The 27,468-nt window shown below is 41.6% G+C and overlaps 1 protein-coding gene across 3 annotated transcripts; it reads left to right on the top strand.

The window, feature by feature from the left end:
- On the top strand, window positions 1-25,795 carry LOC143741057 (alpha-tectorin-like). 3 transcript variants are annotated; one of them, XM_077233337.1, is made up of 28 exons: window positions 1-75; window positions 1,106-1,188; window positions 4,260-4,640; window positions 4,832-4,888; window positions 5,246-5,623; window positions 6,534-6,617; window positions 15,390-15,470; window positions 16,291-16,412; window positions 16,776-17,054; window positions 17,230-17,325; window positions 17,407-17,560; window positions 17,783-18,036; window positions 18,126-18,272; window positions 18,360-18,939; window positions 19,028-19,611; window positions 19,726-20,290; window positions 20,376-20,980; window positions 21,225-21,777; window positions 21,902-22,098; window positions 22,208-22,343; window positions 23,036-23,083; window positions 23,547-23,657; window positions 23,758-23,942; window positions 24,064-24,218; window positions 24,312-24,557; window positions 24,789-24,951; window positions 25,196-25,298; window positions 25,513-25,795. In XM_077233337.1, the coding sequence occupies exons 2-28, from the start codon at window positions 1,140-1,142 to the stop codon at window positions 25,554-25,556; spliced, it is 6,357 nt and encodes a 2,118-aa protein (XP_077089452.1). In that variant the 5' UTR covers window positions 1-75; window positions 1,106-1,139; the 3' UTR covers window positions 25,557-25,795. The 3 variants fall into 3 exon arrangements, with proteins under 3 accessions (XP_077089452.1, XP_077089441.1, XP_077089462.1); XM_077233326.1 differs by having other exon boundaries at window positions 15,387-15,470; XM_077233347.1 differs by lacking the exons at window positions 1-75; window positions 1,106-1,188; window positions 4,260-4,640; window positions 4,832-4,888; window positions 5,246-5,623 and adding an exon at window positions 6,406-6,445 and having other exon boundaries at window positions 15,387-15,470.
- Window positions 25,796-27,468: the final 1,673 nt, after the last annotated feature.

The following is a 27,468-nucleotide window of genomic DNA, read 5'->3' as shown; positions in this document are numbered from 1 at the left end:
GTATCATTTTCTTCTGGTTGAACTGGCGAAGAGAGAATCACCCTGATCTACTCTGAAGCAGCATTTCATCATCAGGTAAAATTACTTCTTCATCACATCTACTCACTCTTTCAACTGCTTTTGTTATACATATCAATTGTTTTGTGATATTAGCTCATTATGTCTACCCATGAACATTTTAGTCACTTGTTCTGGAATTTTGAAATACAGTAGTTGCAGTTTTTATAAATGTACACAACGCATTTTCAAAAGTATCTTCTAAACAGCAAATTCACAGCTTAATTATAGCAAAGTTATATGTTGTGGGAAGAAGGAGGCGAGAACCGGCGAACATTCAACAATTTTAATAATAAATAATTAAGCAAAGTACAAAAACGAAAGTAAAGACGGCAGTCGACCGTGAGGGACACACATAATAAAACAAAACATTAAATAAAATGGTCCAGGTCTGGAATCTCTCGATCTTCACTGTCGTCGCTCTTCCTTTATGCTTCCGCTCCTCCGTGAGAGATAAGAGACTGGTGCGTTGTATAGGTGTTGCTCATGATTAATCACGCCATCGGCCTTGTGCCGTTCACTCATGGCCCCCAGCCTCGTCCTGCTCGCCACAGTAATTTAGGTTATAGTGTAAAATATTTATGTTAGTTCTTTGGAAGTGCAAATATAGCACAGCAAACAAAACAAGTATTGCTCTAGTAGCAATAGTTTAATGGAAATATAATGCATTTATGTAAAAATTATATGTAAAAAGTTAACCACTTTTTTTAAATACTGTTGATGCTAAAGTCGAGATATTCCTCAGAACTAATTTACAGTTCTGAGTTACTTTATCTGTTACTATTAACTAATTGATCTTGATAACTTTTTGTGGATGGATGAAATCAGTTCCCCTCAGTTCACACAGGCCAGAGTAACCAGAATTTTGGTTCATATCTATAACTACGAACATGTCCTATAATTTTGAATAAAATATGTATGTGTGTGTGTGTGTGTGTGTGTGTGTGTGTGTGTGTGTGTGTGTGTGTGTGTGTGTGTGTGTGTGTGTGTGTGTGTTTGTGTGTGTGTGTGTGTGTGTGTGTGAAAATAAACTTTGTTCATTTTACAGATCACTTTGACATCTTTGGGAGCAGTCTGCCACAATGAGATTTCTAATCTCATTGTGTGTGTCACTTCTCCAGTTGAATAATGGTAAGAGTTTTATAACATTTCACTTCATCATGAATTATCCCTAATGTTTCCTCTTTTAATCCTTTACTTGTAAACAAATTAAAATTGTTTTTCCAACATTTTAACACAATTTACTGCATTTTTAGCTTTGTTCACATTTGCACTGGAAACAAAAATATGTATGTCAAACTTAGTAGGCTGCACACTTCAAGAAAATTAGTCTGTGAATGTATTTTTCCATCAGTGTTTTTTTCAATCTAGACTGAAAAAATGCTGATTGTTCAATTTACTTATTAAATGAGCTGTAGCAACACAATTGCAGAACATTTTGTCAATTAATTTCAGTCTGTTCATGATGTAAAACTGAGTTTACTTGATTACCGGTGATGTATTCCGAACTCAAATGGATTATTCAACTGAATTATAGATGGGTAGAATTGTTGCATTATTAAAAAAAAAAGATTCATATTCTCAATTAAATGTAAAGGGTTACAAATATGAATAAAATTCACAGATAGCCTATAAAATGAGATTTGCAAATAAAATAAAAATATTTACAAATGTGTTATGTCACAATGTGTTATGCCTGGCATTCATTTGAGAATCGCTTCCTGTGCATTTGTGAATGGCTTCACGCATTTGTGGATCGCTTCTAATGCATTTGTAGATCACAGCACGCTTTTGTGGATTGTGAAAAACTTCTAGCATCAAGACGTGTAGACAAAGCCACAAATAAAGTGAGTAGTGTATATACTGGACTATGTGTCAAAATTACATATTTTATGACAGGATATGACCATGGGGGGTTTTATGACCAGCATGTGGTTTGTGACCTTTTTGGCCCTGTTTGGTTCCGGTGTGTTTATGGTTGTGTATTTATGACTCCACTCTGCTTGGTGTGACTGGTAGGAATGTTTTTTCAGGGGATGTTTTTATTATAGCAGAATAATGTTCACAGAACGATGAAATTATGAACAGAGGATCGCTGGATATGGTTTTCATAATGTCTGTGGGAGATAATGAAAATCCGTTTAAAGAAATAGCATTGATGACAAATAAAGCACATAAAATAACAGATATATGAAATAAGATGTTAATTTTATTAAGTATAAGTATTTTAAAGTAAGTTTTAAACATGTGTTGAACTTACCATAATGAGGTGATCGCTATGCCTCTATCTGGATAAAGTCACAGCCCCTTAAATCTTTCTGATCAGATGAAATGTTACAAATTAGGTTTTTCAGAAATAAAAAGCATTGCATAAAAATAAAGCATATACATATTAGATAAATGAAATAAGATGTTAATTTTATAAAGCATGTTTAAAACTTACTTTAAAATGAGTCGAAGTGAACTTACCTGTGTCACGGGTTGGTTCAGAGAAGACAGACGAAGAACGTAGTTTCAACACTTTCTTTAATTATTGATGCACTTTCTTTAATGATCGATGCACAGAATACAGGCGAACAGGTGCCACAGCGTGTATACACAACATAGAGTGAATCAAACAAACAATACCGGACACTGAACAGAAGACAGGAAGGGACTAAATACACAGAGTTGATTGATACAAATGACAGGCAGCTGTGAGGGAGGTAATCAGTGTCCGTGGGAACAGATTGTGGCGGGAAACACAGACAGGGGAACACACGTGAAAAATCAAAACAAACTGAAAGTCAAATAAGCCTAATGGTGACAACACCAATAACACACAACACACAACTGTCCCCAATAAATGTTTATTCTATTATCTGTACTTTATGTCTCGTGTTGTTGTTTTTCGCTGAGGAGCCGAGCAGGAGCCTGGCATCAGTGGTGGTCCAGCAATGGTGGTGACAGGAAGTATGTCTTCGTTCCCTTCTTCAGGGAACGAGGGTTACATACGTAACCGAGACATTCCCTTTCAGTCGGTCACGTTCTACGCATTTCAACATGCCGACGTATTGAGATCCCAAGTAAAACGCAACCTATTGCTGCCATCTTCCAGCGCAGAGGAAGTCTTACTGCTGTTCCTCATGACCCATTCATTTAGACTATTGGATAATACTGGTAAAGCATGCCCTATATCCGGGGGAGAGGAATGCTGCGGAAGCAACATTCTAACCGTTGGGAGGTATAATGTGGAGTTACACATATGAACTGGCCGTTCAGGGCAGTACAACATATTGAATGTCACTGAAGTGTCTCCGACCTATGTAGGGGGGAGACAACAGTGATGGCAGAGCGGGCTCTGCCAAGGGAAAGACACAGGCTCGCCGCAGGGAGCCATACCATATAAGAAAACACATATGGGGTCGCCATAGGGATCACAACATATGGGACCAAGCCTAGCACAGGTTCCACCAATGCATACAAGTGTTAGGCCTGTTGTCAGATGCTCCGCCACGTCCGACTGCCGGAGGGTGCGGAGGAACTCAACAGGGTTCGCTTAGATGGGGAACTCACCTGTAGCATAAATGGCACACGTATCCAGTCCATAGGTGAGGAATGACGCAACAAGCCGACAATTTGAGCAAGGTCTCCAGTTTTTACTAGCTATGAGAAGCGAGTACATGAGAGGATAGCGGCTCGACACGAAGGCTACAAAGCCTAGAAAACGTGTTAGGTGTCGCCCAGTCCGTAGCTCTATTTATCAGCTAGGCACCTTGTGCCAGCGCCCAGGAAGAAGCAACACTCCTAGTGGTGTGGGCTCGCAACCTGAGTTGACATGGTGCGTCTTGGGTTTGTTACCCCAAGATGATAGCATCCACTGTCCAGTGGGCCAACCTCTGCTTGGAGACAGCCTTTCCCTTCTGCTGGCCTCCTTAACAGACAAAGACACGGACGAACGGAGACAGAGAAAAGCAAGGGCTGGGCCTGCCTCCTCCATGGGCAACAAATGCAGGTTCACTACCTGGTCCCCAAAGGGAGTGGTAGGAACCTGAGGCATGTATCCGGGGTGGGGTCTCAGGATGACGTAAGAGTTGGTCGGCCCAAATTCCAGGCATGAAAATGCCTTTTTTTATACTCCACTCGGTAGATACTAAGCCACAAGTGTAAAATATGTAGTCTATAGTAATTTTACTTATTTATTTTTACCTTTTTTCTCACAGCCCTCACCTTTGACCCCTGCTATAACTACACCATACTGGACAATCCTTGGAGAGCAACAGACAATCGATATACTTTCAATTTGATGTGTGACACTATTGTCAACTGGGTTGGCTGGTATCGTCTCTTCATTCAGGGCCAGAGTGTTCATATGCCAGACACATGTGTTGATCGGCTAAGCTGTGGCACTCATTCTCCACTGTGGATAAATGACACACATCCACGAGTCGAGGATGGCGTGGTCACTCGAGGTGTCTGCGGTCACTGGAGCAATGACTGCTGCTATTTCCAGTCCAATCCTATTAATGTTAAAGCCTGCCCAGGAAATTACTACGTCTATGAGTTTGTTAGTCCAACTTTCTGCTATATGGCCTACTGTGCAGGTAAGCATAATTTGCATTCACTAATGTATGTGTTTGTGTAATGTATTACATTTATGAGTTTGTTAGACAATCTGTCTGTTTTTGGCATACTGTGGAGGTAAATACATTAACATGTGCCTTTTGTACATATGTAATTGATATTTGTATCTAATATATAAATTAAATGTAAATATTTATTAAATGTTTTGCAGAAGTTAGGAACATTAGCAGCAACAATCCTACTGTCACTCCAGAGACAACCTTGGCTGGTAATGTAGTATGATATGCCCTCTACTGACTGTTAATGTTTTGATGTGGGTGTGGTTGTGTCAGTATAAAGACTGTAGATAAAATAGTGTTTGAAATTTGCAGATGATTTCATGCCAAATTTGTAATACAGTGAAATGAAATATGAATATATAATGTGTAGTTGGACATGCAAGTCTGCATATGAACTAGTGTGCTGTATGTAAATGATTTCATAAGTTTTAAGTGTAAAGATTTTTTACAGCTACAATTTTTAAATTTTTTCCAAATGTCAATATAGGAATTAATAGAGTAAAATGAAATAAGTAAATTATAATGAATAATAAATTAATTCTTATACTTTGTTGTTTTCATAACAGAGGCTGTCAGCATTGATCCCTGCTACAACTACACAGCCCTAGATGAGCCTTGGAGAGCAACCAACAATCACTCTTCATACAATTGTGATGCTAATATTAATTTTGTTGGCTGGTATCGTCTCCTCATTGAGGGTCAAAATGCTCAGATGCCAGAAACATGTCCTGATCTGTTCAGCTGTGGCACTATTGCTCCACTGTGGCTTAATGGTCGACACCCAAGAGTCGAGGACAGGGTTGTCACTCGACATGTCTGCGGCCACTGGAACAATAACTGCTGCAATTATGAATTTAATCCACTGAAAGTGAAAGCCTGCCCTGGTGATTATTATGTGTATCAGTTCATCAACCCAGTGTTCTGCAATGTGGCATACTGTGCAGGTAAATATATTTACATCATTCACCCTTGCATATGTAGTGTTTTTGTTGTAGTAGTATGTAAATCATATTCTTCTAAATCTTTTCCGATGTTGTGAGGAATAATACCATCAACAATACAACTGTCATGCCACAGACCATCCCAACTGGTAATGTAATCTGTGTCCTTCATTGACACTTTTTTTTAGTCTAACTATAGGAAGATCTGTATTATGGAAAATGAGGAAAAAGTCTAGTTGTGTCTCTGGGTAACCATTCTCATGAAGCAGAATGGAATGCACAATCTTCAATTTAACACAATTAACAAATGAAACCCGAGTAAAGAAATCATATAAAATGAAGTAAAGTAAATAATTAATAAATTAATAGAAACAATATTAATAATTAAAGCTACACTAAAGAAAAACTATATGTGTCTTGCGGAAGCTGGGCATGAGGGCACCATGAGGACCTCTAGAGGCCAAAACAATGTGACAGAGCAAAATACTGACACTTCCTGTTACATACCTATTCATTAAAAACGTAAATTATATTTGTGATTATAATGTCAACTGGATTGGCTGGTCAATCTGTTCTACAATGGTCAGAGTGTCCAGATGCCAGAGTCATGTGTTGGTTATGGGATATGTGGCTCAGAGAACCCACTGTGGCTCAATGGCTCTCACCCACAGTTAGAAGATGGAGTGGTCACACAGAAAGTTTGCAGTTCCACAGGGAACGACTGCTGTGGTTACAGGTCTCATCCCAAACAAGTCAAAGCTTGTCCAGGAAATTATTATGTGTATGAGTTTGTCAGGCCACTGTACTGTGCATCTTACTGTGCAGGTAGATTTCCTAAAATGCTTTATTCATTAAATTATAGGTTGTGTTTGGAAATGATTGACATTTAATTATTATTTTTACTTTATAACAGAAGTTACAAGCATGGAATCTGAATCTACAACAACATCTGAAACAACAGTGACAATAACACCCACAGAATCCATTACAAGCCCAGGTAAAGTTGTGAGTTTATGAGTTTGTTAGACCAAATTTCTGCCATGGGGTCTACTTTGCAGGTTAACATATCTGCAATATGTTATATTAGTGATGATATTTGAGATCTGTTACTCATAAATTCTCCCAGGTCTATTTGTCCCATTTTGAGCTTGATTTTTGATTTATTATTACAAAATCTGTATAAATCTTTCAAGACAGGTACACCATTAGCTTTTAAATTTTTTTTTCAAATCAGTGGTAGAGTAAATGGTACTTATAAAGCCATAAGTTGCTGTAATGTCAACTCCTATTTAGTGTTAATTCCAGATAAAGAAATACACTACCCATAACCCTTAAAAGAAAAATCCACAAAGCAAACAAATCAAGGTGAAAGAGATATATAGTGACCGCTCACCCCATGAATCGCCTGTGACGTGACGCTATTTGTATTTGGAAATACGCGTCTTTCAGATCTATTGACAGAAAACCAGTACCCTTTGCAAATCTGCAGGAGGATTTTTCTGGACCGGGACAGGCGGATTAATGTGAGCATGAAACACGGGCTTAATCTTGGAAACGTGAAATACGGGGTGAATTCTCCTGTACGCAGGAGGTAAATTAAGGCGGACTGCCACCGGACTAATGATCTTGGTGACAGTGAACGGGCCAATAAATTTGGGAGCAAGCTTATTAGAGACGGAGCGGAGAGGAATGTTCTTAGTAGAAAGCCACACTTTTTGACCGACGACGTATACGGGAGGCTTCGACCGGTGGCGATCGGCCTTAGCCTTGGTGCGAGCCCCCACTTGGAGTAAAGTCTCACGGGCTCTAGTCCAAGTGCGGTGACACCTCTGGATAAAGGCGTGAGCAGAGGGGACCGCGACCTCGGATTCCAGACTGGGAAAAATTGGTGGCTGGTAACCTACACTAGATTAAATCGGAGAGAGGCCCGTGGCCGACACTGGTAAGGTATTGTGGGCGTACTCCACCATGGACAGCTGTTGGCTCCATGAGGAAGGATTCTTGGATACCAAACATCGTAACACTCTCTCCAGATCTTGGTTGGCTCTCTCGGTCTGACCATTGCTCTGAGGGTGAAACCCTGAAGACAGACTAACTGTCGCCCCCAGTAATTTACAAAATTCTTGACAAAATTTGGACACAAATTGGGGTCCTCTGTCAGAGACCACGTCCATCGGGAGGCCATGTAAGCGAAACACGTGGTCAACGACTGTCAACGCTGTCTCCTTAGCTGAGGGTAATTTGGGTAAGGGAATAAAGTGAGCCGCCTTCGAGAACCGGTCCACCACTGTCAAAACGACAGTGTTACCCTGGGAGGGTGGGAGGGCGGTGATAAAATCTAGAGCGATATGGGACCAGGGTCTCGAAGGGACTGGCAGCGGCTGGAGGAGCCCATCTAGGGGTCGATTGGAAGTCTTACCAGTGGCACAAACTTAGCAAGCCAAAACAAAACTGTGAATGTCACGAGCCATAAGTGGCCACCAGAATCGTTGCTTAACTAAAAACTTAGTACAATTAACTCCTGGATGACAAGCTATGTTGGAACAATGGCCCCACCGGATGACGTCTGACCTTAATCTCTCTGGCACAAATAAACGACTTAGTGGACATTCGGGCGGAGGCGTTACCCCTTCTAAGGCCTTCTTGACCTTCGATTCGATCTCCAATACGAGTGTGGAAACAAATAGGGCCTCCGGTAAAATGCACTCGGGAGTAGACGGGCGTTCGGAGCGATCAAAAATACGAGACAAAGAATCAGGTTTGATGTTTTTAGAACCCGGGCGGTACGAGAGAGAAAAATCAAAACAACCGAAAAAAGTGCCCACCGAGCCTGCCTGGAGTTCAATCTTTTGGCGGTTCTGATGTACTCTAAGTTCTTGTGGTCAGTCCAGACGATAAAAGGTACCCCCGAACCCTCTAACCAATGTCGCCATTCTTCCAACGCTAACTTGACTGCCAACAACTCCCTCTTATCAATGTCGTAATTGCGTTCGGCTGGGGATAAACGATGAGAAAAAAACGCGCAAGCATGCATCTTATCGTTTGTGGGAGAGCGCTGGGACAGAACAGCTCCTTCCCCCACCTCTGACGCATCGACCTCCACCACGAACTGCCGTGAATAGTCAGGGGCAACGAGGATGGGAGCTGAAACAAAGCGGCTCTTGAGGTTAGCAAACAAAGCCTCGGCTGTATCTGACCACCTGAACGGAGTTCCGGGGGAGGTCAAGGCAGTCAGAGGCATGGCTAGCTGGCTGAAGTTGCGAATGAACCGCCGATAGAAATTGGCGAATCCCAGAAACCTCTGTAGGGCCTTACGGGAATCTGGACTTGGGCCATTCTACCACAGCCTTAACCTTGTCAGGGTCCACACGCATTCCCTCAGACGAGATGATGTGTCCTAGAAAAGGAACAGACTGTGCATGAAATTCGCATTTCTCCGCCTTGACAAAAAGCCCATTCTCTAACAACCTCTGAAGCACTTGTCGTACGTGTTGCACATGTTCCTGGAGAGACGAGGAAAATATCAATATGTCTTCCAGGTAAACATATATGAATTGATCTATCATGTCTCGCAACACGTCATTGACAAGTGCCTGGAAGACTGCTGGGGATTTGGACAGCCCGAAAGGCATGACCAAATATTCAAAGTGTCCCCTGGGGGTATTAAACGCAGTCTTCCATTCATCCCCTCCCTGATGCGGACCAAATGATAAGCATTATGCAAGTCCAATTTCGTGAAGATGGATGCTCCCTGCAACCTCTCGAAGGCTGAAGACATCAACGGCAAAGGATAAGTATTCTTTACCGTGATGTTATTCAACCCTCGGTAATCAATACAAGGTCGCAGAGATCCATCCTTCTTCCCCACAAAAAAGAACCCGCCCCCGCTGGTGAAGAGGAAGGCCAGATGAATTTGGTTGCCAGAGAATCAGAAATATATTTCTCCATAGCCTCCCTTTCTCCATAGCCTCCCTTTCTGGAATAGAAAGCGAGTATAACTTGCCTTTAGGCGGAGACTTACCTGGGATTAACTCTATGGCACAGTCATAGGGACGATGAGGAGGGAGAGAAGCAGCCCTAGACTTACTGAACACTTCCTTCAGGTCATGGTACTCCTCAGGCACGTTAGACAGATCCCCTGCTTCCTCCTGAAACACATAAACAGGCACAGACGGACAAGCAGACACAAGACAAGACTTGTGACATTCCTTGCTCCACTCCAGTATAGCCTTGTGCTGCCAGTCCACTCGGGGGTTGTGACAGATGAGCCAGGGGTGACCAAGAACGACGGGTGACAACGGTGAATCCAGGATATAAAAACAATAGTCTCAGTGTGATTGCCAGAAGTAATGAGGGTAATATCTTCAGTGGTGAATGAGATGGTTCGTGATCGAAGACGGGGCTGACCATGTCCCTGCCGCTGGACGTTGCCCCTCAATCCCTCCAGGAGGACGGTTGGATGCCACTCTGCCTCCGACTTGGGAAAGTCGCGCATCTACCCGTAGGGCCAGCTCTATGAGTCCGTTCAATGACGTGGGTTGGTCCAGGGCATAGATCTCTCGTTGGACGCGGTCAGCCAACTCATGCAGGAACATGTCCCACTGCGCCTCCTCGTTCCAATGACATTCGGCCCCCAGGGTTCGGAACTCGATGGAAAAGTCAGAGACCGACCTCTCCCCCTGACAAGGTCGGCCAGCACCCTGGCGGCTTCTCTCCCCGCGACGGCTCTGTCAAAAACTCGTCTCATCTCTGCGGAGAGAGTTTGGAACGAGGCGCAGCAAGGGTCTTGATTCTCCCACACCGCCGTTCCCCATAACGCCGCCTTTCCGGTCAGTAACGTGATGACAAAAGCCACCTTGGCTTGTTCACTCTGGAACGTTCTGGGCTGTAGGGCAAAATTCAGGGAACATCTTGTCAAAAACGCACGACAGTAAGCAGACTCACCCGCATAGGGCTCCGGAACCGGTAGGCGTGGCTCAGATGGCGCGGGGAAGTCCGATGGTGTGGGGGGAACGGCTGGTGTGGGCGGCGCAGTGGGAGCACGAAGAAGTTGGACCTGCTGGGTGAGCTCGGACACCTGCGTTACCAAAGCTTGAATCGCACGACCCGTGTCATTGATGTTCCTTTCGTGAGAGTCCATTCTTATGACGCTGTGGTGGACGAACTCATCCAGCGAGGTAGGTGTCTCTCCTGCTGCTTCCCTGGAACGGTCAGATCATTCTGTCATGATCGGCAAAGAGAACAGGAAGCAAATGCAGTACTCAGAATTTAATAGAAGAAATACAGGCTCAGGATAAGACACGGGTGTGGACAGGTAACGCAGGGACTTCGATGGTCAGAGTGCGGTGAATCCTCGTGAAGTGAAGTGCCAAGACGAGACGAAACAGTCCAACACCAAGACGACAAATCCACAGGAACACGATGACGGGAAAACCAGGAAAAAAGACTCAACACCGACACCCAGGACATCAAACAACGATCTGACAAAGGGAATGAGATAATGGTGAGTATTTAAGCAGTGAGGGAGATTGACTGCAGCTGGTGATGAATGATGATGATCTGCTGGAGCGGATCAAGGAATGACAACACAATCACGCCCACTACACACGTGCTTTCATACCACAACATAAACACGAGACGAGAAGGAAACATTGGATCAGTATACCGTGACACCTTCGCTCTGAGCTTGAGATAAAGGCTCAATGGCCCCTTTGCTCAATAGTTTCGCTATCTCGGCTCGAAGTAGATGAGCTACTTAATTTTTTACCGTAGTTTCGATCCCGCCGTTGAGCGAACTGCAGCGAATAGCCTCTCTTTATAGTGTTCAGCACCCATTCTGATACCCCGGGGAGCTTTGCCCACGCATTTGCATGAATAGCTAGGGGTAGAATGAGATTTGGGCTCTGGCCGCAACATAATGTCGACCGGAGAGCTCCGGTGTGCTGTAACATAAACACTGTGCTTGCAGCATCTGAGGTGGGGGCCGCGCCGATCCCAGCGGGCAGCCTGGCCGCGATCGATTTCTCTATGGCAGTTTGTGAAGAGAAAGTGAGCGGGGGAAACCCCGTGGGGTTTAACATGTCTGTGAGTGAATGTGGGTGCGGGACAGAGGACACACAACCGCTTTCGCGGGCTGGAGAAGGCTCGGGGACCCGCTGAGTACGGTGCTTTTTGCGGCGCTACAGCAGGCAGAGGTGCAGGCTCAGAGTAGAATGCCAGGCGAGTCCTCAGAGTCGCCATGGGCAATAGCTCGCAATGATGGCAGCCGCCGTCAGCGAGCGCGAGAGCTGCATGATCCTCACCCAGGCAGGAAACACAGATGACATGGCGGTCCCCGTCGCTGAGTGCGGCTCGGCACGAGCCACAGGAATGAGGCATCTTTAAAAAGACGCTTGCTCTTTCAGAGATAGAGTGCGAGTCGCGCGGCGAACACACACTCAGCAGAGTTAGAAAGGATATAGACGTCTGAAAGCGTAGCAGGTACGGCGACGGAAGGCGGCGAGTTGAAGGCCAGCAGCTTCAGATGCAAGGCTCGTCCCGCAGAAGGCTTATCTCAGACGGCTCGGCTTCTCACTCTGGATCCAACGATGCGTGAGCTTCGCTGAAGAGATGAAAATCAGATTATATCAGCCATCGAGCTATATTTATAGGCTCAGGCCACGCCCGTTTCGGCGGGACGTGACGTAGTGGGCGCAAAGCGCCCCCATTGGATCTGACGTCACATGGGGCCTCTCTCGATAGGCTGCTGCAGTTGCCGCAGGGCAGCCAATAGGCACGCGAGCCGTCTTGCCTATGTCTGCATGCTGCTGCAACGCATTTTACATTAATTCAAATTAAAGATAATTTTTTGACTTCAATATCTCGTGGAAAAGAGTTTTTCCCCTAGCGTAAGATATTACGCAGTATGAGAGAACCTCTCGTAAAAGAACGCAGACTTCGTATTTTCTTTTGGCAGTGGATTTTATTTCCTTTTTAGAGTTAGAGAATACTTTTCTCAGGCAACTGGCTTCAGAACTACTAAACACCAAGCAAAGAAGCTATGAGACAGAGTCACTTAAATTCATACGGCAGAACAAGACACATGTGAACCTAATAACATTAATTACAAGCTGAGTAAGCTGGGCATGAGGCAGAGGTTGAAAGAGTAATAAAATATTCTACTCAAGTAAAAGTACTACTACTTCAATGAAATTTTACTTAAGTACAAGTAAAATTACCGGTCTAAAAATCTACTCAAGTAAAAGTAAAAAGTAGCTCATTTAAAATGTACTCAAGTAAAAGTTACTGAGTTTCTTTTTTAACAGTGGGGGGTGGGTGAACAGTGGGTGGGGTGGGGGGACTCTCCCGTGTAGGGTTGTAATGGTATGAGATTTTTACAGTAGGATAACGTCTCAGAAAATATCACGGTTTACAGTATTAATCAATTATTAAATAAACGGTATTATTAAATTATGGTTATTATTATTATCATCAGTTAAAATGACAGTTAAATTAAAGAAAACAGGTTTTTTTGGGGGTTGAACAAATGCTTTTATTATAACAAACTTGAAACCATTTGTTTGTTTTGTTTATTAAAATTTCAATAGAACATGTCTAATCAATTAAATTCAATAATTGATAATGAATTAGATTAACAACTCATTTTTAACATTAATAATTTATTATTTTTTTAAGAATAATATAGTCCTATGAAATGTATTTTATTCAGAAAATGTATGTTTCTTTTTATGATTTAATCCAAATATATTATCAAAAACGGGGGCAATCAAATGAAAATTTAAACTTGTGTCCTTTTATTTTTTGGGGAAGAGCTGCAAAAAACAGATTTACTAAATTAAACCATGGACAAAAAATATATGCCTTAATTAATGTTTAAATAAATTGTATTATTATTGTTTTTGTTATTATTATTATTATTTTGAGAAGTACGTTCTATAGAGTGCCAAAGTTATGACGTCGCTTTGTAGGACAACTCGGAAGTTAGCGGAGCATGGGTTCCCTCGATCAAAAAGCTATGCATTTTCCCCATAGACTTTTGGAAAATCGCAAAAAATAAGATCTGTGTTCAACAAAGAGTTCTGACCCTTACACGTTTTGTCTATCAAGATAATCTTTACAAGTTAATCCAAAATGTATACATTTTGAAGCCTATAAAGTTTAAAAAACCTACAAGTAGACACAATAAAGTTTAAAAACCACAAGCAGGTTAGAACTGGTGTGTTTTGTGTCATAGATCAAAGCGTGAAAATATTTAGAGGTCTTGTTATCCACAGACCTTATTTCAGGCGATTTAGCAAAAACCCATTAAAAAAACCCATAGACTTTAGGGCGAGGGAACCGGAGGGATCTCACTTCCGCGTTTTGGCCTACATAGTGACGTCATAACTTCGGCACTCTATTGTATGCCTACAATAGTAATATATTTCTGTCATAATTTCTCCTAGTTAAACCAAACTTTTATTTTGACGGGTTGTAGTGAAGACCGGTTTCAAAGTGCAAGTCTATTTGACAATGGTTTTCTCAAATAAAATGATGAAAATGCTCATTAGGCGTTCTCTCAGAGCAGCTCTGGAAATGTTCATGTATTCATCATGTACTCAAATTGTATGTGAGACGCTGAAAACACCACGCGTAACGTAACTTGAGTATGTAGTAGACAAAACGATTCACACCGATTCACAGAAACGCAGAACAAGCAGGTTATATATTTACATGGCAGTATTTTTGCGCTTCAATATTCACAGACCGTGTCGCGATTGGATTTATTGCACAGTTCTACTTTCCATGTATTCATCCATCCATCATTTTGCGTGTTTTACGTGACGTCTGCTGCGTTATGCAAATTCCATTTTCATGACTGCATTCCGGGATTCCCTCTGCATCATGTAAATCATTCGGCCTTACTTTATAATCGGGACATACCTTTATCTGCAGGAGGGATGGTGTCCTATGTATCCTCCTTTTGCAGCCACTTTGTGTCCACATTTTTTTCAAATTGGATATCTATCCTCGAGGACAACCACACTTTTTTACATCCAAAGTATTTCCATACTGGCCATAATCAATGCAGTAGTTTCCGGAGTGTGATTTTTTTTCTCCCTTCTATTATTACTTTTTACTCAGTTACGGATATGATTTCAAATGTAGCAAAGTACAATACTTCAAACAAAACATACTTAAGTAAAAGTAAAATTAAAGATTTTAAAAACTACTTAAAAAAGTAGAAGTACACAAAAAGACAACTCAATTACGTTATGCGAGTAAATGTAATTCGTTACTTGCCACCTGGGCACCATTAGGACCTCTAGAGGCCAAAACACAATGTGACAGAGCAAAATACTGACACTTCCTGTTACATACCTATTCATTAAAAACGTCAATTATATTTGTGATTATAATGTCAACTGGATTGGCTGGTCAATCTGTTCTACAATGGTCAGAGTGTCCAGATGCCAGAGTCATGTGTTGGTTATGGGATGTGTGGCTCAGAGAACCCACTGTGGCTCAATGGCCCTCACCCACAGTTAGAAGATGGAGTGGTCACACAGAAAGTTTGCAGTTCCACAGGGAACGACTGCTGTGGTTACAGGTCTCATCCCAAACAAGTCAAAGCTTGTCCAAGAAATTATTATGTGTATGAGTTTGTCAGGCCACTGTACTGTGCATCTTACTTTGAAGGTAAATTTCCTAATATGCTTTGTTCGTTAAATTATAGGTTGTGTTTGGAAATGATTGACATTTAATTATTATTTTTACTTTATAACAGAAGTTACAAGCATGAAATCTGAATCTACAACAACATCTGAAACAACAGTGACAATAACACCCACAGAATCCATTACACGCCCAGGTAAAGTTGTGAGTTTATGAGTTTGTTAGACCAAATTTCTGCCATGGGGTCTACTTTGCAGGTTAACATATCTGCAATATGTGATATTAGTGATGATATTTGAGTTTTTTTTACTCATAAATTCTCCCAGGTCTATTTGTTCCATTATGAGCTTGATTTTTTATTTATAATAAAAAAATATTTATTATAAATCTTTCAAGACAGGTACACCATAAGCTTTTAATTTTCTTTTTCAAATCAGTGGTAGAGTAAATACTTATAAAGCCATTAGTTGCTGTAATGTTAACTCCTATTTAGTGTTAATTCCAGATAAAGAACTACACTACCCATAATCCTTAAAAGAAAAACCCACAAATCAAAAGATAAAAGCAAACAAATCAAGGTGAAAAAGATGTGTAGTGACTGCTCACCCCATGCAGCAATGTGAAATTGAGTGCCTGCTTTTTCCAAGTTTTATATATTTGTGTAGATATTATAATTTTCAATCTATTTAAAATTCATTGTTTTTATACTTATAACCACTGATGTTACTTAACTAGTTATATAATTGTCATTTGCAATGCTTTTTGGGACTGTAGTAAATTAAATCATGAAATATGTTCTGTATAGTGCACATTCTTGTAGTCTTGTCTTTCCCAGATTTTCACATACCTTTTTTCAGTCAAAGTTTGTAATGTTGTGATTTGCCTCTGATGAGTTTGACTTTGTTTAGAACTCTTTATTGAAGAACTCTTTCAAATCCTTATGGGTACACTAAATAGAAAAAAAAAATACTTTGAGGAGCAAGGGTGCAAATGACAGTCAATGTTGTGTCCCACAGATGTGTTTTATCCATTTGGAGCTGGTGACACAGAGAATGATCGCTCTGATGATGGGAGTTCATCTATGATCTACCTTCTGCAACAGTTCATATTTTTTGGACTAACATATAGCCGAATATATGTAAGTCAGTGTAATATGCCAGCTTTTTTTCATTTTTGATTATGGTCTCAATATGGAGATCCCCTGTGAGTAAATAACCATTCATTGCATTTCTTCTTTCTGTTACTAATGATTTTGGAATGCTCAATTTTAGTATTCTTCAGCGAGGTAGTTACTGATTAGCTAATAGTGAACTACCACATTCAACTGAGTGCTATTACTTACTAATTCTTTAATCAGAGTTTCTTGTTAGTTAATAGTAGTTACTAGAATGTAAATAGTGTGTTACTTATTTGTTCCTGTGTAGTTATTCATTAATGAAGGAACAGTATTCTAAAGTGTTACCAGAAAGGGTGTATGATAAGAAATCTTTATCTCTTTCAGGTCAACAACAATGGACACCTGACTTTTGATGGCCCATTTCACAGCTGGACTCCATACCAGTTTCCAAGTTATGGTGGAAGAGACATCATCGCTCCATTCTGGACAGATATTGATAATCGTGGTAATGGTGTCATTTCGTATCGTCAGTACACCTCTGGCAGTGTCCTTACAGAGGCCACACAGGACGTTAACCAATACTTCCCTGACCTGAGCTTCTCTGCTACTTGGGTCTTTGTAGCAACATGGGACAGAGTGGCATATTTCTCTCTATCAGGAACAGTAAGAAACCAATTTTATAAATTATTTATGTTCTTGTTCAATGACAAATTTAATAAATCAAAATGATTGAACATCATTTAGCAAAGTTGCTACACAATAATGGGAATATGTTTTGTGCCATTCAGAAAACATTTGTTGGTCAGCACTTTATTTTTATTGTTGTCTTTTTTTTTAGGAAACATCTTTTCAAGTGGTTTTGATTTCAGATGGCCATTTCTCAATTGTTTTAATTAATTATGGAACAATTGCGCCAACTCAACGATATGTACAGGTGTGCACAACATGGTAAAAAATAGAGATCTAGGAGACTATATAAATAAGATGCTGAAAGCTTTGTCCTACTTTTTCACAGGCTGGTTATGACACCATCAACTCAAGATACCATTTCTCAGTTCCTGGATCATTCTCCAATAACATCACATACTTAACATACAGCAGTAATGTCAATGTGTCAGGCAGATGGGCCTTCAGAACAGATCATGGATCACGGGGTTGTCAATTTAGTGGTAATCTTTTTGTTGTTGTTTTTTTTCCTCTCCCATTGATGTGATCCTAGACTGAATAAATTATTTGGTGTTAGTAGGAATCATTCAGTTGCCAGTTTAAACAGTATTGTACATTACTGGTGAATCAAGAAGTTTTGATAAAATTCATATTGATAAAAATATTTATTCCCTAAAGATCCAGTAATTTTGAGTTAAATGCCATTTGAAACTGTTATGCTGTAGGTATTCCAGTGCAACTTGGGGACTCTTTCTGGAGTGATGCCACCTGTCAGCAGAGATGCACCTGTACAGGAAGCGGCCTCCAGTGTAACCAGGAGCCCTGCAGTTATTCCCAAGCCTGCCGTCCAGCTGCCTTCCAATACTCTTGCCAGAACATTCAACGGCAAACTTGTACCATCTCTGGTGACCCTCACTACTATACCTTTGATCATCAGGTTTTTCACTTTCAAGGGACTTGCACTTATGTTCTATCTGAGGTTAGTATTACTTTATCTCTATATATTCTATGGCTTTCTGTCTATTGTATAATAGGTATGAATCAATCTGTAAACCTTTAATATTTTAGGCTTGTGACAACGGTTTGCCATACTATCGCATTGAGGGCAAAAATGATCATCGGGGCAGCACACATGTGTCATGGACACGGATGATCAGAGTGTTTGTCTATGATGAAGTAATTGAACTGGTCAAAGATCACTATTATGAAGCAAAGGTTAGTATGACTATATTGCTTTAATTTTCACTTGAATGTGACCGTCTATCCATATTGCTAATATCCTCTATTTCCAACATTGTCTAGGTTAATGGTAGCTTTGCAGCAACACCCTTTGCCCTCCGCAATGGCTCCATTCAGGTCTATCAGTCAGGTTTTTCTTTGGTCATTAGCACAGACTTTGGTCTGGTTGTTTCATATGATGCATACAGCTACGTCAGAATCTCTGTACCTTATGACTACTTTAACGCCACCTGCGGTATCTGTGGAAACTTTAACCTGCGCCCTGAAGATGACTTCCGTTCACCCAGTGGGGAGATCTTGAGCTCAGATGTGGACTTTGCCAACAGTTGGAAAGTGCAAAGTGACATAGATCCTGAATGCCATAATGTCATTTGCACAGGCCTGGCTTGTGCTGATTGTACCACTGAGGAAATGAGTGTTTACAGTGACACCAACCACTGTGGAATCTTAGGGGATGTTGCCGGCCCATTCTCCTCTTGCCACCCTGTGCATGTGCCACAGACCTATATAGAGAACTGTGTCTATGACGTTTGCTTAGGAGGAGGGTACCAGCCCATTCTGTGCCAGGCTCTCAATGTGTATGCCACTCAGTGTCAACAGCAGGGTGTACACCTTGGGCAGTGGAGACAGCAAGGCTTTTGTGGTAGGCATTATGTTGAGATAAATGATTTGTCTAAATAAAAGATTACAGGAACTGATTACTATTCTTTATTTTCTTCCGCCATTCCCAGAGATTCAATGCCCTCAACACAGTCATTTTGAGCCTCAAGGAACAGGCTGCCCTGCAACGTGCAGTAATCCATCTGCCCCAATGAACTGTCCCTTGCCTAATCAGGAGAGCTGTATATGTGATCATGGATACATTCTCAGTGCTGGAGAGTGTGTGCCTGAAGCAAACTGTGGCTGCACTTTTGAGGGCTTCTATTACACCGAAGGACAGTCAGTGGTGTTGGACGGTGACTGTGGGAGACGGTGTGTATGCAGCAGCATGTCAATGATCTGTCATCTTCAACAGTGTGGTCCAGCAGAGATGTGTGGAGTCCATGACGGTGTGAGAGGCTGCAGACCCATCGGTTATGCTACCTGTTCGGTTGAAAACCTAGGGTCATATCATACCTTTGATGGACAAAGTTTCAGATACCACGGAGCTTGCGGATTGACCCTTGTTAGAGTGATGGGGCCATCCCCCCTACCACACTTTGTATTGACAGTGGAGAAAGTACCCAGAGGTCTTCATGACTTTGCCAGGTTCCTGAAGTTTGAGGCAGAAGGAATCCAGGTCGCTATTGAAATGGGAGAGGGTAGCAATGTAAAGGTTCGTCAAAAATATCAAGTCACTAAACTTTAATTTAGTAAAAGAGCATAATTGCATTATTTTTCAAATTCATATGCTAAATGGAAAAGTTGATCTGTTTATAATTCTCTTTAGGTGGATGGAAGGTTGGTCGGTCTGCCTGTCACTGTTGGCTCTGGTCAAATCCGTATCTATCACAGTAGTGTGAGGGGTTTTGTTTTGGAAACAAACTTTGGAGTGATCGTGCGAGCCGACTGGCCACACATTGTCCGAGTCACAGCACCGAGCACATACAATGGTACACTTGGGGGTCTATGTGGGAACTTGAACGGAGACACTGCTGATGAGTTTTACACTCCAGACGCTGTCCTTTTGAATGACACCCAGCTGTTTGCGGACAGCTGGGGTGATGGATCCCTTTCAGCCCACTGTGAGGACCCACCTGACATCTGGGAACCAGGAAATTATCAGAACAGTAGCCAGTTCAATGAACAATGTGGTATCATGGCTATAGATGATGGACCATTTGCTGAGTGCAGCAGAACACTAGATCCTCAGCAGCGGATAGCAGATTGCATTAAATTGCTGGAGCAGACTCAAGGTGCCAGAGAGGCCCTATGTGAGGCTCTGCGAGGTTACACGCTGCTTTGCCAACAGAATGGCATTGCAGTTGAAGAGTGGAGAAGTTTCACCCACTGCGGTAAGCGTCTGCTCACCTTAAATTTTCATTAAGCTCCAATATGCTTACAATTTCTGTCATTCTTTTTATGCTTTTGTAATTTCAGAACCCACTTGTCCGGCAAATACCCATTATGAAGTTTGTGGCACATCCTGTCCTGCATCCTGCCCCAGCCTCTCATTTCCATTTCAGTGCGCCTTGCCATGTCAGGAAGGATGCCAGTGTAATGATGGAAATGTGTTAAATGGAGATCGCTGTGTCCCCCCCATGGGTTGTGGTTGCCATTACTCTGGGCATTATTGGCAGGCTGGAGAGAGGTTCTGGCATGGTGAAGAGTGCCAGTTCTTGTGTGTTTGTGATGGAATCACTGGAAATGTTCATTGCACACCATCATCTTGCAGCGAAGAAGAGGTCTGCCATGTCTTGGACGGCGAGTACGGCTGCCATCCTCATCCACATGCTCGTTGCTCTGCTTCGGGTGACCCCCACTACATGTCATTTGATGGATCCTTCTTTGACTTCCAGGGCACATGCCGCTATGTACTAGCAACAGTTTGTAATGACACTATTGGGCTTCCGCATTTCCAAGTGGATGCAAGGAACGAGGCGTGGCATGGACTCCCGGTGGCAATTACTATTGAAGTTTTTGTCAACGTGTCTGGGCATCTTGTACACATGTCACAGGACATGAACGGTCATTCTACTGTTCGGGTAATCAAGCATCACTCACTGTAATTTTCCTTGGAGTATAGGTGATAGATAAAAACATAATTGCCATGATCTATAACGGAGATTTTCTTAAAACACAAGATACTTTCTTCTGCCTTGTATTACTCTCTAGAACACACCCAGAAATGCGCTTCTTCTCTAGCCTTATTGTATTAAGTATTTAGTTCTAAGCAATATTGGCTGCTTGGCCTTAATATGCTAATGGTTTTATTCTCTTTTCAAACAGGTTAATGGAGAGACCAGAAACCTTCCCATACTGCTTGACTCTGGTCGGGTGTCAATCTATTCCAGTGCACAGTACACATTTGTATCCACTGACTTTGGTTTCAGCGTGAGTTATGGTTCCTGGGCAGTGAACATCATTGTACCAGCAGAGTACAGTGGGGTTACTTGTGGCCTCTGTGGCAACTTCAACGGCCAAAAGAACGATGACTTCATGATGCCTTCTGGGGCTCTGGTACGCTCAGCAGACCAGTTTGGGGCAAGTTGGAAAGTTGAGGACGAGCTGCCATGCAATGATGGGTGTGGAAACAATTGCCCTTTGTGTCAGGATCAGACATCTTCCCGTTCCCTATGCGACGTCATCAGGTCCACTGAGGGCCCATTTAGCTTCTGCCATGTTTATGTAGATCCTGAAGCCTACTTTAATGACTGTGTGTTTGATGTTTGCCTTTCTGGAAACCGGAATGATGTCCTATGTCGCTCGATCCAAACCTATGCGAGTGCCTGTCAATCTAACAATGCCGTTATCTACCCCTGGAGAGAAAGCACACTCTGTGGTAAGTGATATAATTTTCGGTTATTTCATTTAGTGTGTCATTAGTTTCTATTGTGAACAAATGGTAAACATTTATTTGGAATGCTTGTTTTATTTATTAATTATTTTGTTTGTTACATTCCCAGCCATGACCTGCTCAGAGAACAGCCACTACGAGTTGTGTGGCACAGACTGTGGTCACACTTGCGCCAGTAGCATTGATGCTAGTTGTGAGCACACATGCTCAGAGGGATGCTTCTGTGATGATGGATTGGTGAGGAGTGGAGGACACTGTGTACCGGTGGAGCAATGTGGCTGCGTTTATGACGGATTCTACTTTAATGTGAGGATTGAAACTCTCTTTTTACGAAGAGACAAACAGCTCCTCAAACATACTCATGTCCTCCGTTCTGAATATGTAATGTTCAACCTTTTGTGGTATGATTTTATAGGTTGGCGAGCAGTTCTGGGATCTAGAATGTTCTCACCTCTGTGAGTGTTTTGCTCCAAATGATATGCGCTGCTCTGCTTCATCTTGCCAACCGACTATGGAGTGTACAGTCAGAGGTGGACGTCGGGGCTGCTATGGTCAGTGCACATCTGTGATATCGCTCATATTAACTTTTCTGAGTTGCATTATCTTTGCATTTATTTTTATAATCTATACAATTATTTTTCTTCTAGTGGTGTTTTTGTTATTGCGGGGAAAAAAATAGAAACATTTAATAGTTAATGGTACACTTTAAGGACCAAGGCCACCTGAACAGTTGATGATCACTTTTTACCAGGCAATTCAGAGCTGGTAAAAATACTGTCAGGGTTCTGTCACTTCTGTCTAGTTTATTTCTTGGTTTTGTGACAGAGCCCTGACACTCCTGTTTTGTCAAGACAAAACCTTTTTTTTTTTTATCATTATCATTAAAAAGCCCATCAACTCTGCACCTGAGTCCTCGCTACTTTCAACACACCCATACCTGCAAATATGTAATATGGCTAATTTAATGATTTTTTTTCTCTGAACAGAAGAGAGCACCACACACACGACCACATCCATATCAAACTTTCCCTCATGTATTTTCATATACTTTTTGTAATATTTTATCTCAGAGGTGGTTGTCTTGGTTTAGAAGAAGATCTGGAAGATCTTGGTCTATTGAAGATCTTTTTCAAAACCCATTGGAGATAATGAACAGGGAAAGTAATTTGAGAACTAAGGCTGCTGAAAAAGTGGATGATCACTATTGTACACTAAAAGTATTGTTTTGTCTTTCCTTTTACAGAAGAGAGCACCACACACATGACCACCACCGGATCAAGCCTTCCCTCAGGTATATTTGGAACATAAAAAAAAAAAAAAAATGGATGCAAAGATGATGTCATGTGATCCGATATCAGTGATTTGATATCTTCCCTTCTCATAAATTGCCACAGGTGTTTGTGTGTGTGTGTGTGTGTGTGTGTGTGTGTGTGTGTGTGTGTGTGTGTGTGTGTGTGTGTGTGTGTGTGTGTGTGTGTGTGTGAGAGTGAGTGTGTGTGTGTGTGTGTGTGTGTGTGTGTGTGTGTGTGTGTGTGTGTGTGTGTGTGTGTTTGTGTGTGTGTGTGTGTGTGTGTGTGTGTGTGTGTGTGTGTGTTTTAATCTTTACATTTAGACCAGTAACATTTTTTATGATTGTTGAATGTTTTAGTGCAAATATTTATATTTTTAATAAAGGAAGATGTTATTCAAAATGTGTTTTTTTTTATATGCCCCAGTTAGTGTCATAAATACTGTGGTTCTCCTCTGTTTTTCAGACCGCTGTTCTGAGTTCAACTGCACTGAGGATGAACGCTGTGAAAAGAAACATGGCGTTTATGGCTGTTTCTGCAAGGAGAACCATCACAGATCTCAGCGTGGATCCTTTGGTTGGAGTCATTCAGCATTTTAAATATGCTTTCATTATTGATGATATTTTTGTTTTTTTATCACTGTTGACATTCTCTTGAATATTTTTTTCTCTCTCAGATTTCATTGAAACCTGTGAAAGCAGCTCTGGCTCCATATCTCTGTCTCGCTGTCAGCTTTTTGAGGCTGGTTTTCCTTCAGACATCTTACACCTCAATGACCCCAACTGCAGAGGAACAGTCCGGAATGGCAGAGTGGAGTTCTATTTTGACAACAATGACCACATCTGTGGTACAAGTCTTGTGGTAGGAATCACTGCATATATGCTCAAATGATAAAAAGAACAACAAATCCTTTTTACAATTATTTTATAATTCTTTAAAAAATCTCTTAATGTACAAATGTTCAAATAATATGTGCCTACAGGCCAATGGCACCCACTTCATCTATAAGAACTTTATTGTGGCAGAGCCACACACAGTTGGGCATCTCATCAGCAGGAAGAGAATTCTGAAGCTTTCTTTCAGCTGTGTGTACTTACAAACCCAAACACTCTCCATGGACATCAACCCTCTGGAGAGGTGGGATACACTAAATTCAGCAAACTTACTGACTAACTATTTAAAATATTCTTATTTGTAGTTAACACATCTCTTGTAAAATTATTTCAACAGCATTGTGCACAGGATCCTTCCTGCTGGTCAAGGGACATATCAGGTCAGGATGATTCCCTTTCAGGATGCTGCATTCTCCCGTCCCTTCACTGGTAGTGTGAACGTGGAGCTGGACAGACGTATTTTTGTGGAAGTTCGTGTTAATGGAGTTGACAGCCGTCAGTTTGCCTCAGTGATTGACAAATGTTGGGCTACACCTGTGAATGATCCTCATTACTCTCTCCGCTGGGACCTCATCGTTGACATGTCAGTAAATATTTTTTTTATTTTTTATCATTTATCTTCCTTTGCACTTATTATTTGTATTTTGTCAGAAAAAAGTCATTAATTACTCTTAAAAAATACTTGGGATCTAAAAAAAAAACAATGATATTTTTATTATTTACTTACCCTATTATCATTCCAAACCTTATCAAACCCATCCATTTTTGTAATTATCTTTTTAATATCGTTATTATACTGTCCCAAAATGCTCAGGTGTCCCAATCCAGAGGACAATACAGTGGGGTTGCTGCAGAGTGGTGTTTCCACATCCAGTCGTTTCTCCTTTGAGATGTTTATCTTCACTGCAAACTCCACAAAGGTTTACCTGCACTGCGCTATTCACCTTTGCCTTCAGACAGACAATCACTGCCCAGTGGTGAGTTTACAAATTCATAAGTATTTTCAGATTTTACTTATGGACATGGATATAGTTGTTGGTATTTGTAAATCTATCAAGTTTCTTTAAGTAAAAGATACATACACAGAAAAGCTCTACATTTGAGCTCCAGTCAATGAAGAAAAATGCCAATTGTATACAGCAGTTACAACACCTACCAGTAGAGGGCCTTAAACCTTGACCCCTCTGTTGACACAACTTGGTCTTTTCATCTGTATTTTAGCACTGTGACTCTGAACACCATCACAGAGAGGGCAGATCTGTGGACTTCCATGACAGTGCTTCCATATCTATGGGTCCATTGATATGGTCTGACAGTAACAAAGGTGACTTATAAAACAAGAAAAAAAGATATATATTTTTCATATTTGAATATCAAATGAGCACGAGTGTTGTAGTTCTGCACTGGTCTGGAACACAGTGGATGCAGAGGAATGATACATATAGTAAAACATCTCTCAGTGCTGTTAACTGAAACATCAGCACTCTTCAACCACTGCTTGCCCAATCAACTGACTGCTGTGTATTCTCTGTTCACAGATACACAGATGCCACGCAAAGTACAAGTATCCAAGGCTCCATAGCTGTGGTTTTCTGACTATATCACTTATATCTCTGATATTCTTCTAGAATATGTTCACTAAGAATCACTATAATTTTATCTAGTCTATACTAGTCTAGTTTTATCTCTTTTTCAATTAATGAGATACTGCTGATACACTAATAATCTGACAGAATAATCATTTTATAAATCAAATCAAATAATTTTATAAATCTGGTCTAATTACTATTGTTTGAATAAAGTATATAATAATGAGATAAACTGATTGTCCTTGTATTAATTGTGTGTGTGTGTGTGTGTGTGTGTGTGTGTGTGTGTGTGTGTGTGTGTGTGTGTGTGTGGTGGGGGTGGTCAGTCCTGGTAAACCCATAGTTATGACATTTTGTGGTCCCCTTGAGGAAAACATCTAATACATCATACAGATTAATGTTTTTTTGAAAATGTAAAATTCTGTGATGGATAGGTTTAGGGTTAAATATTGGTTTAGACGGTAAATATTGGTTTAGGGGATATAATATACAGTTTGTACATAAAAATTATTATGACAAGTCGAGTCACATTTATTTATATAGCGCTTTCACAATACAGATTGTTTCAAAGCAGCTTTACAGAGATTATGTCTTTGAAATGTCCTCATAAATAATGGAAACCCGTTTTGTGTGCGTGCGTGTGTGCGTACACATTTGACATGTGGGCCCTATCTTGCACCCGGCGCAAATGACTTTGTACACTGATGCATGTATCATTCCTATTTTGCACCTGCACAAGCAGACTTTTCCCTCCACAGACACACGTCGGTTAACTAAGAAATACACTTGCGCTCCCCGCTTTTTTAACGATCTGAAACGCAAGTGTAAAAGCGCAAAGCGCAAGTAACTTTGTGGGCGGATCCCGGCGCTGTTGCTATTTTCCCGGCGGGATAAATGCCTCTTGCGCCTGGCGTAAATCTAAAAGGGGTTGGTCTGAAGTAGCTTCATTATTCATAGGTGTGGTTTGGGCGTAATGGGAAACAAACCAATAAGAGCTTTATATCACATTCCCTTTAATGGTGCGTTCACACCGGACGCGAATAGCGCTTCAGGCGCGAGTGATTTCAATGTTAAGTCAATGCAAAGCCGCGTTACGCGCGTAAAAAATTCCTGCGGCGCGAATGAGGCGTAGAGCGCGGCGCGGTAGACGCGAATTCGCCTCATTCGCGCGTCAAGTTCGCGAGAATGGTGCGAATTAAGCGGCTGGCGCGTTAAGCGCGTTAAGTGCGTTACGCGCGAATGATTTAGTTAGTGCTATTTGTGCATTCACGCGTTTGACGCGAATTCGCGTCTGCCGCCCGAGTTGAAAAATCTGAACTTCTGCGTCAATTCGCGCCGCGTTAACCAATCCGGAGCCTAGCTGCATGCTGCTGTCATGTGGTGAAGTATCTGGAGGCTTCAATAAATTATTTTGTAATATGACTGGTTCTAATGCACAACAAAGCAAATATTTTATGACATAAAACTTGATTTCAATATATGAGACATATTCATTTTGTATTGAATGCTATGTATTCCATATCTAGATATATTAAATATTATTAATGTAAAGACAACCAACATACTGCATAAGTTCGTGTCTGGACAGTGTTGTTCGAGAGAGAGAGAAAAATCACAGGACAGATTAATGACTTTTGGAGGCTGGCTCCATTTATCATCAAAACAAAAATAAATGACAGATTAGGTGGATGAGGGCGAGGGTGCTCCTCGCTCCGATGCGGGACAACAGGTCATCAAGCTGGGCGCGGGACAGGCGGAAGTACCGCTGAAAGCCGCCGTCATCCAGGCGCAGCTCCTGGAGCGAGCCAATGGTGAAACTCGCCACACTGGGTTCGCCTTCGAAGGGTCTGATGGACACAAATAGGGCGACGATTACCCCTACGCCGCCGTTCTGCTCTCCAGAGC

The sequence above is a fragment of the Siphateles boraxobius genome, unplaced genomic scaffold, assembly GCF_051911475.1.
Source record: "Siphateles boraxobius isolate OS27281-9 unplaced genomic scaffold, OSU_SipBor_1 1, whole genome shotgun sequence".
Lineage (NCBI taxonomy): Eukaryota > Metazoa > Chordata > Actinopteri > Cypriniformes > Leuciscidae > Siphateles > Siphateles boraxobius.
Note: the sequence above shows the minus strand (reverse complement) of the source record. Positions and strands in the feature narration are given on the sequence as shown.

Excerpts from the sequence above, each read along its gene's own strand:
- LOC143741057 (XM_077233326.1), top strand. The coding sequence starts at position 1,140 with ATGAGATTTCTAATCTCATTGTGTGTGTCACTTCTCCAGTTGAATAAT. Across the intron at positions 18,037-18,125 it reads GCACTTATGTTCTATCTGAG|GCTTGTGACAACGGTTTGCC; the intron begins GTTAGTATTACT and ends TTAATATTTTAG. Across the intron at positions 20,291-20,375 it reads GAGAAGTTTCACCCACTGCG|AACCCACTTGTCCGGCAAAT; the intron begins GTAAGCGTCTGC and ends TTGTAATTTCAG.